The sequence below is a fragment of the Ciconia boyciana genome, chromosome 10, assembly GCF_034638445.1.
Source record: "Ciconia boyciana chromosome 10, ASM3463844v1, whole genome shotgun sequence".
Taxonomy (NCBI): Eukaryota; Metazoa; Chordata; class Aves; order Ciconiiformes; family Ciconiidae; genus Ciconia; species Ciconia boyciana.
The window spans coordinates 859,065-868,834 of NC_132943.1; the positions used below are offsets into that span (position 1 = coordinate 859,065).

The following is a 9,770-nucleotide window of genomic DNA, read 5'->3' on the forward strand; positions in this document are numbered from 1 at the left end:
GATCGCCCCGTGGCCAGAGCCCGCTGGCAAGCCCTCGGCACATCTGATGGTGCGACCGCGGACCCCGCTCTGCTGCAGCACCCGCAGGAGAGGAGACGCGCGTTGGCCATCTGAGCAGGGGAACAAAATCCCGGGGGAAAAGGGGTGAGGTGTAGCGCTCCTCACCCCAGGGCGCAGGAGCGGGGTGCACAGCCCCGGTCAGCCGGCACGGCACGGCCCTAAGCATGACAGAAGAATTTCCAGCAGCATCCGGCATGCCCGAGTGCAACGGGAGCGTACCCCCAGAGAAGGGCCCACTCCAGGTCATTGGTGTCATCGATGAAATAGCAAAATCTGTCGGGACGGTTCCTTACACGAATGCAGAAATGAGCCCTGATGCTCCACCTGCAAAAGAGAATCAGGAGGAAAACAGAAATTCATTGGCAGACGACACAGGACGTGGGGATTTTGATGGACAGAAGCAATGCGAAGGTAAAGTACAAGGCTGCTTTTCTTTAAGTGTTTGGAAAGAAAAGCTCTATTTTATGTATGGCCTTAGGAATAATGGGATGTACTATGTGTGTTAGTCAAAATTCCTAACCTACGGTGGCTGTAACAATGACTCAGAGTAATTCAGAGTTTGGGGACAAATTTGAGCTAGCAGCTACACAGGATGCAATGAAAAGGATGTGACTAAAGAAACGAGCAATTTTTTCATCTGCTCTGAAAATCTGCTGCCAATCTGCAACCGTTAAAACCTAATTATAGTCACTAACTGCTCCATCGGTCCATTTCTTGTGCTTTGTATTTCCTAAAGAAAAGCGAGAGGAAAGCGATGGGACGCTACAGCAGGGATCAGCTGATATCCAGGACATGGGGACTGACGGCCAGGAATCGGAGGGAGGTAATGGAAAATGCTGTGTGACATGAGGTTTTCCCAAAGCATAGCACTGAGTAGCCTCCAATGACATAGGGGTGGTTATTATTTTTTCTGAATTCGGTCAGACCCTTATATTCTGGAGAGCAGTGACTCTTTTCTCGTCAGTAGAGTTGCCGCACCTTAGAAAACACGGCTGGTGTCTCCTTCCTGAGGTTTGCGCGTATCTCCATTACCATGGGTATCGAAGCACCCTGGGTCTTCAACCAGGAGACCTCCAACAGCCCTGTGAGGCTGGGAGATGCTTTATCTTCTGCTCCATGCAGGGGAGCTCAGAGGATAACCTCGGGAGGCTGTCAGTCAAAAATGTGCGGCCTCAAAACCCAAACTCTTTTCCTGCCTGATTCACCAAGTGTCTAAATCCCTCCAGCGCCCAAGTATCTAGCAGAAAATTGTCTGCTGTCCTGAACATCTGCTCCTGGGTCTCCCTGCTCATTCCTAGGTGAAAATGGTAAAAATCAGTAGGAGCCAAGGCTGGACCTTGCACCTGCCTCCTGCAGTGCAACGGGTGCTCGCTGCCCGTCCCCAGCAACAAATTAAAATGTATTGAATGTATATAATCGTAGTTGAACATATTTAATTATTCTATGCAAAATGCAGCCCCTCCTCCAACAAGGAGGAGTATTTTATTGAGTACTATTGAAGGAGGAAAGCTATGCCTCTCTGTGGGTGGGCTTTCGGCATTGCTGCCCTTCCATGTTTCCCACCCACGGGCTCTTGCCCGGCTGGTCGGTTTTGGCAACCGCGGGACGAGGGACGGCCGGGCCATGGGCTGCTCACGACATCGCCGCACCGACCCTGCCGGTGGTCGGGGCGCAGGGCTGGCGGCTCTGCCCCAGCTCCCTGGCCGTGCTGGATCCCGCTTGCCATTTACCCATCCAGCTGGCCGCAGCAAGCTGGCATTTTCTGTGTGTCCACTGCCACATAAATATGAAACCCCTCCTCAGACAAGAGCAGCTTAACAACCCAGAGTGGCTGTCGCAGTGCTGGCAAAGCCAGCATCGTTGAATGGAGTTCTAAAAGATGTATGGGCCATGCCTTGTGAACAGAAACTTTACTTTGATTATGAAAAGGAAAAAATATGATCATTTCTCATGGGCAAAACAATATTTCATAGCAGCTGCAAAGGTTTTGAGGAGAGGAGGTGAATCATGATGGAGCTGACATCCATATTCCAGCTGTGTTGCTTTATGAGTGCACAATAAACCCCATTAAACGATCTTGCACAGCCCCCCCGCACTCCCCCCCCAGCCACAAGCACTTTATCTCTAAATTGCAGGCAGCTTTTTAGTACCTACCCAATTTAGTCTGATTAATACTCAGGACCCCACAGGCAAAATGCTGAACAGACCATTTGTTGTGACACTGAAGCATCATTTAAGGCAGAGATGTGCCAAACAGGACAAACAGGAGATAGCCATCGCAGTCTGGTCGGCCACCGCTGAAGGAGGGACGCGTCCCAGAAGGGCTGTGCTGGGGTCCCCCTGCGTCGCCGGCACAAGCCGGGCGCTGTGTGCGGAATTGCTCCCTCTCCTCTCCTCTCCTCTCCTCTCCTCTCCTCTCCTCTCCTCTCCTCTCCTCTCCTCTCCTCTCCTCTCCTCTCCTCTCCTCTCCCTCTCCCTCTCCCTCTCCCTCTCCCTCTCCCTCTCCCTCTCCTCTTCTTTCCCCTTCCCTTCCCTTCCCTTCCCTTCCCTTCCCTTCCCTTCCCTTCCCTTCCCTTCCCTTCCCTTCCCTTCCCTTCCCTTCCCTTCCCTTCCCTTCCCTTCCCTTCCTTCCCTTCCCTTCCCCTTCCCTTCCCTTCCTTCCCCTTCCCCTTCCCCTTCCTTCCCGCATGGCGGGCAGAGCCAGCACCGAGCACCAAGCCGCGGGCAGACAGGACCCTCCGGTCTGGCGGGGGTCTGCCCGCGGGGAGGGGGCAGCAGCTCCGGAACGGGAGTTTGGCTACCGGAGTCCAGCCGTGGCGGTGACCAGAGCAGGGAAGGCCGCTCGGAAAGGCACCGCGGCAGGGCCCCGCCGGGGGTGTTTGCCAGCCGGGGATCCGAGGGCAGGAGCAGACCTGGTGCCTGCAGGGAGGCCGTGCCCCTGGTCCGGGGGCGCAGGGGGACGCTGTGCTGCTCTTCCCTCCTCGAGGCTCGACCACCGGCATCCGCATCGCCTCTCCTTTTAAAGGAGGCTACAAAGGGGAGGGCTCCGTGGGAAAGGTGGTGCAAAAGTTACGGCCATTAAAAAATGCAAGGGCGGGTGGCCTCGAGCAGCGAGTCTGAGGCTGCACGAAGCCTTTCTAAGGGACACGCAAGCATCCGTGTGAGGGGGTTCAGCCTGGCGCGGTGGCAGTCTCTGGAGGGGGTGCTTTGGTGGCCGGAGCTGGTAAGTCACCAAGAGCGATGCTGCATCAAGAGCACGTACGAGGGGGCACGAAGGCGGTGCCGAGCCCGTCCTCACCCACGCTCCCGCTGTGTTGCTGCAGGGCCGGGCAGCGAGGGGATGCCTGTGGGCAGCGGGGAGCGAGAGCCCGGGACGGCGGCCGGCCCCGGCGGGGAGGCGGCAGAGACCCTCGCAGCCAGCGCCGACGGGAGAGGGAATGCAGCCGAGGAGGAGGAGGAGGAGGAGGAGGTGGAGGAGGAGGAGGAGGAGGAGGAGGACACTGAAGAGGATGAAGTTCAGGTGATCGAAATCAAGGAGAACAGCGAGGCGTCCCGTCTAAAGCAGGAAGACAGCGGCAAGGAGGCATCTCCCCCGACTAGCCCCGGCTGCAACTCCCAGGTGGAGAAACTGGGGGAGCAGCCCAGCCTGGGGAAAAAAAATGATATCTCCAGACACAGCTATTCCAGATACAACACAATCTCCTACCGGAGGATTAGAAAAGGAAACACCAAACAGCGAATCGATGAATTTGAATCCATGATGCACTTATAAACTGAGGTGGAGAATTGCTTAACGAGCTGAGCGTTCACTCTGGTTTTGTTTTTCTTTTTTGTTTCCCCCAAGACATGTCTCTTCACACAACATGAGGTCACTGCTTTTTTCCTTTTTGTATTTGATTTCATAATTCACTGTGAAAATTTAACATCTTCGCTTTGACAGAGGGCAGAGACATCCATAGCGCAGGAAAATAAATAATCAGTTTGCTAAATATAATACCATTTGATTTAAAGTTTATCCTCTTATTTTCTATCCAACTTTTGTAACCCTATTCAAACAATAGGATGTCTTGACCTGGCTGGGGCTTCTCTAGCTGCCGACACACACGTGATCCATGCCGTCAGCCGTGCTGGTAATGAGTTGGCAGCGCAGCAGCTCCAGTAACGCTGGCCAGGGCAGTGCGAATAATAAAAGAGACGACTGTTTGCGACCGCAGCGCGCTCTGTTTTGCTGTCCGTCCGTGCTGGCGTCTCACGGTGCACTGACAGCCGCCTCCTGGTAGCAACCCTCCATTTCCACCTTGTGCTGGTGGGATGGAGGGATATTTGCATTCGCGGGTGTTTGCATGCTGATGTGCAGGAATCAAAAAAGATGGGAAGGCATCAAGGCCCCTGTTCCCCGCTGCCATCCCTAACACCTCCCCGGGTAGCTGGATTCCTGACGCAGACTGTAGTCAGCACCAGACAGGGTTGGTACCATCCGCTGGCCCCCGCCCGTCACGAGAGGCGGCAGCGTGGACGCCTTTGGACACGATGTCGCCTGCCTGCTGCAGCCGGCACCGCGGGTACGGCCGGGCTCACGCAGCGCTACCTTCCAGCCAAAACCCTGGGTGCAGCCAGCCCAAACCGCTGCCGGCAACAAAGCAGCTCCTCTTCCCCGCCGCCTTCCCTCCCCCAGCCCCAGCTGGAGACCCCCGCCCGGCCCAGGGGCACCCGTCCCACGCGGCTGCAGGCAGCGCCATGGGTGCTGGCCGGCTGCGGCGCCCGACCCCCCCGGCCCGGGGCAGAGGGGCTTTGGGGGAGGTGGTGCCGGTGCCTGGCGCCGTCCAGCGCGGCACAGCGGGCTCCGGGCCAGCCTGGAGGGCAGCGGCTCACACGGCGTGCGTGCTGTTCACCTGGCAAAACCGGCCACTGCCTGTATTTTCCGAATGCCGCCAGTTTAGGCTCTCTCACATCTTCCCGATTTTCACGCTAAGTTTAGATGCAAAATTTTAAAGGTTTTTTTGTCAAAGCCACACAAGTTTTATGCATAATTTGTTTTTGTGTCACCTGAACACAACCTTTCTCCATGTTTAAAAACCTTTGTGTAACTACAGTATTGTTGATGCAGTCTTTTTAAAACTATTTTACAGACAGATTTGTCTTGAGTTGGGACTAAGCTTTGCAAATGTCACCTCAGAAAGCATCTGGGAAAGCCGAGAGCAGCTGACAAAGGGAGAGGAGGCAAGAACGAAGTTAGACTCCGACTTCAGCTGCAGCAGCCTCCTTCAGCCATAAGCGCCTTTTTAAGGATTAGTTTGACATCTCCAGCAGCACCGAGTATCATTTTGACTTCTCTTGCTCTACATAAAGGCAATTATTTATTGGCAACGTGAAAATAATAAATGGCAATTCTGTATTGTACAAACCAGACACAGCCCCCATTGTGCTATTCAGGCTTGTTTATTCGCTCTTTGGTTTGTGGAAGTTCAGAGGTTTGCTTGTATGAATTTATACTGCGGGTTTGTTTGCCCGCTGGCAGCTGCCCCCCATCGCTCCTCTCGCAGGGGTTCCCATAAGCGCAGCCCATTTCTCTTAAAGATGTGACCATTGCCTGGGCTTCCAGTGGCCTCCCGAGGTTGTGGGTGGCAAAGCGCTGCTCCAAGCTGACCAGCCTCAGCTTCAAGTACCTGCACGCCCGCCGAGGTGGGGCTGGTGACCACCACCTCCCCACCACGCCGTCCAGCCCGATTTGCACTTCAGAACGCCAATAACAAATTCGCCTTACTGCAATTAAAAAATGCAATAGAGAAGAAAACAACAAAAACCCAAAACGAAATAAAAATCAGAGCTAAAGTGCGCAACTTTGCGCATTGCCGAGAAGCTGGAGTTTTTAAGGCATTACATTGCGGTGAGGCCGGGGCTGACAGGCAGTATCTGCCCACCGGGGCCACCAGGACATGCGGGTGCTCACGCCCGGCTCTGGAAAAGCCGCTGAGGCTGGACAGGCGGGAAGCGAACGCCCGGCTCGTGCTGATGACGCGGCCAGCTTTCAGCAGCGCGAGACGCCAGGAAAAGCCATCCGCACCACGGCAAAAGGCACGGGCTGCTGCCGCAGGCAGTCCTTGAAGAGGGTGGAGGGAGCAGCACTGCGGCTGAGCGAGGGGAAGTCCAGAACAGCGCAGACACCCGACGGGATGGAAAGCCAGAGTTCAAACACTTCCCCGTGCTCTCCCGGGACGAGGAGAGCGGTAGCAGGAGCGGCAGCAGCGTTTCGTGTCCCGGCCGTTCGCCGTCACGATTCCCCTCTCCTCTGGGAATCGTCTGGCTGAGCCCTCAGCACCCGGGCGTGCGGACCAACCCTTTTGCTGGCCAGCCGGACGCCCTCCTGCTCTCTCACATGGCTGCACGGGCTGGCCGGGCCCTGTGCTCGCTGTAGCAAAAGGCAGATTTTTTTCCTCCTTTTATCATACGTCTGTCTGTAAGAGTTTTTACCATTTGGCTTATATCCTAGGTGACAGTTGAAATACAGTTTCCAGACTCTTTGGGCAAGTGCGGGGATGAGATGCTTGGTGTACTGACCGTGGGCTTGGGTTCCAGCTAAGTGTGGAGTCTTGCCGAGACTTGCGCTCTCCCACGGCGTGCCCGTCCTCTGCAGCTGCAGGCAGCTGGCAGGCAGCACCGCTGCCTGCTCCGGGCACTGCCCGGGCTGCGGAGCCACGGCCAGACATGGCGGGAGGACAGGGCAGGGTCTGCATCTGGCCAAAACCGTGGTCAGTGGGTCGGACGGGACACGCGGAGGAGCCGGGCAGAGAGCTGTCTGCTCGGTGCACAGCGGAAAGGACACCCAAAGACCTGAAAATTTGCCCCTTGGAGCAGAGGCATTTTCAGGCAGAAAAGTGGGTGGGGATGCTGATTAGGATGCACAGCTCTAGGACGTGGTAACTACAGACCCGGCCTCAGCCTGAAAATAATTTCTCTCCGTTTCCACGGTGCCAGATGAGGGCTGACGGCAGGTAAGTAAGAGGTGGAGCCTTTTGGAGGGTCGTGACGCCTTTCTGCCCTCTCCAGACAGTGCCGCATGGTGCCGGCTCACCTTTGGGAGCTGCTTCTAGCAGCGCTGTACGCTGAACTTGAATGTGAATTAAACCACTTTGGCGGAAACTTGCCAGTTGCCACAACATCTGCAGCAGCTGCGGGGCACAGCAGCCAGCTCCGCTATCGCCACTGCCTGCACTAATAGCGCACTAAATGAGAATCCAAAGCCCAGCCATAAATCAGGGGAAATTGGTGGTTTAAAGGTTCTTCCCGGGGTGATGTTTTGTGGTTCAGCCTGGCAGTAACCTGGGCAGGAGAGGCCCTAGAAAGGGTCCAAGTCAGTCAGAAACAGAGTTAACACACAGGGCTCAGAGGAAGAAGCGTCATCTATTATCATTTATCCCTTTTTTTAAAACTTTTTTTCTTTTAAACAAACCAAATGGGGACTCCAACCACGGCCACTTCAATTCAGGGTACTTACTGACGAAGCGCAGCACGACGCGCCCCGTCCCTCGCCGCCACAGCGCAGGAGGCATTTGTCCTCGTTCGGAAAAGCTGCGCCTGTTTCCCATTGCCGACACAGGGGACGACAGTGGCTCCCGTCCCCGGCCCAGGACACCCAGGGGACACCCCGTCCCCAGCCCAGCCCCAGGAGCGGCGGTCCTTCCCACCCCTGGTGCCGTCCTCCCTTTCCTTAACGCTCACAAAGCCCCAAAACCTCCTAGGGCCTGAGGTGCGATGCACGCCCAGGTGCCATCAGTGGAGATGGCAAAAGGAGCGGGCAGCTCGCCGGGGAGGAGCGAGACGCCTATCGCCACGTCTGCCGAGCGTGCCGGAAAAAGTGCTCTTGTTTCTGGCAGACTGGGCTGACTGGTACAATCTGAATGCTTCTCAATATTGTGCAACAGCAGGGCCACAGCTCACTGCCAGCAGCCCCGAAGGCACGCTCCAGTCTTAAAGCAAAAGATACCAGCGTGGAAGTGAGCATTTACACAAATAGGGAATGAGAGTGCAAGTGACAAGCCTGGCAATGGGATGTGACCGTGACATATGACCATTTGGTGCCTACTCGGTGACAAGTGATTGAATGTCAGCAAACAGAATTTGATGAAATTCACGCTCCTGATAAAAGATGACTGCACAAACAACATCTGTGTCATTTTTCTGATAGTGACTGCAGGCTAGCTGCACTAAAGGAGAGAGAACATTGGGAAGACAGTTGGAATAGGAGCCAACTGGGAAAATCTGTCGGGCCAGTCAATATTTTGGCAGACTCAGCCTGTCAGGCGCTGTCAGCATTGATCCGCCACGTGAGAGGTAAGGTTATGCCAGGGCCTTCTGAAAAATCAAAGGAGAGGTACGAGGCAGTTTGTGAACGCGGGACGGAGGAAGCTCGGCTGTGGTCAACAGCGGTGTGAGAACCAAGTGCGGTGCTCAGCCCCGCTATGCCCAACGGCTGGAGCGGGAGAAGCCCCGAGCCCCGGGCAGGGCAGCGGGGCAGGAGGAAGCGCTACCTTCCCCCAGCGACACCGCAGCTGTAGGGGGAGCAGCCTCCCGCAGCGGGAACTTCCCAACAGAAACGGGGCAAGAAATCCTGCCTGGGATGCACTGGTGTTACATATCTCGCATCTCACTCTCCTGTCACAGCTCTGTTTAGTCTCCTATCAAGTCCATCTCTTCAAAAGCTGGTGACGGCTTCTGGAGACAAAACATTTCACAGTAAGAAAGCAATGTGCCCGTGACAGTAAGTTCAGAGGGACTTCTGGTGTGCGGAGCCTGGCCATCCCGTGCAGCCCGGGCTGTGCGGCGGCTGATGCCGGGTGAGGTCTCTTCACGCTGCAGTCAGCTCTGCAGCAGTCCCTGTGAAACGTGCACACACGTGCGCACGCACACACACTTGTGCCTGTAGCCCTTTTTCAGGAAAAGCCCTTGCTGACTTCAACGGGTGATTTCATCCACCCTGACCGCCGGTGGGTAGAAGTTCTGGGTTGCGAGACGTCCTGCCGGAGGTCTCTGCCCTCCCTCTGCCCACGGCGGGGGGACGCCACGACGGGGAGAGCTGCCTGGCCCGCGCTGCCGGCAGGTAAAGCTTCCCTTGGGAAGCCACCCTGCTCGGGGCTGCACCGAGCAGCACCAGGCTCTGGCACAGGCACCAGCGCGACCCAATGCCCTGCCAGCCAGGGGCCGAGGAAAGCGGCAGTGGTCCCAGGGGAGCCCCAAAAAAGCCACGGGGATTCGGGGACACGGCTGGGGCCCTGGCAGCCCCGAGGCGGGGACAGCCCAGCCGCCCTGGGACGAGGTGCTCCCCAGCTGGCCTCTGGCGCGTGCCGCCAGCAGGAAGCGGGACAAACCCCCGGTTTGCCTCCCCGGAGGCTCCACTCACCTCCAAGCAAAGCAAGGCACGCGTGTCCTCGCTGTCCGCAGGGCGCGGGCAAGGCGTGCTCGTTGCTTCTTTCGCAGGCCCTGGTTTACCTCGTCTGCTGGGCAGCATATCAACCCGCGTTTGCTTCCCATTATTAAAGGAAGGCTTTTTCGATAAGCAGTCGATTCCTAACGGAACCCTGATACTCATATGTCAGATCCCGCAGGGCAGGATCCTGCAGCCAGACCCAGCACGGGCATGTCAGATGGATTTTTTAATGCATTGGTCCATAAACTTCCATTTTCTCAGGCTGTGGAAGAATAAGCATCCCAAT

At 56.2% G+C, this 9,770-nt stretch overlaps 1 protein-coding gene across 1 annotated transcript; it reads left to right on the plus strand.

The window, feature by feature from the left end:
* Nucleotides 1-224: 224 nt before the first annotated feature.
* On the plus strand, nt 225-3,832 carry ERMN (ermin). Its single transcript, XM_072875169.1, has 3 exons — nt 225-471; nt 797-883; nt 3,384-3,832. Exons 1-3 carry the CDS (start codon nt 225-227, stop codon nt 3,830-3,832), a joined length of 783 nt encoding a protein of 260 aa, XP_072731270.1.
* Nucleotides 3,833-9,770: the final 5,938 nt, after the last annotated feature.

Bases quoted from the DNA above. Each gene is read 5' to 3' on its own strand.
- ERMN (XM_072875169.1), top strand. From the start codon at position 225: ATGACAGAAGAATTTCCAGCAGCATCCGGCATGCCCGAGTGCAACGGG. The intron at 472-796 runs GTAAAGTACAAG...TATTTCCTAAAG, and splicing joins TGGACAGAAGCAATGCGAAG to AAAAGCGAGAGGAAAGCGAT. The intron at 884-3,383 runs GTAATGGAAAAT...GTGTTGCTGCAG, and splicing joins CGGCCAGGAATCGGAGGGAG to GGCCGGGCAGCGAGGGGATG.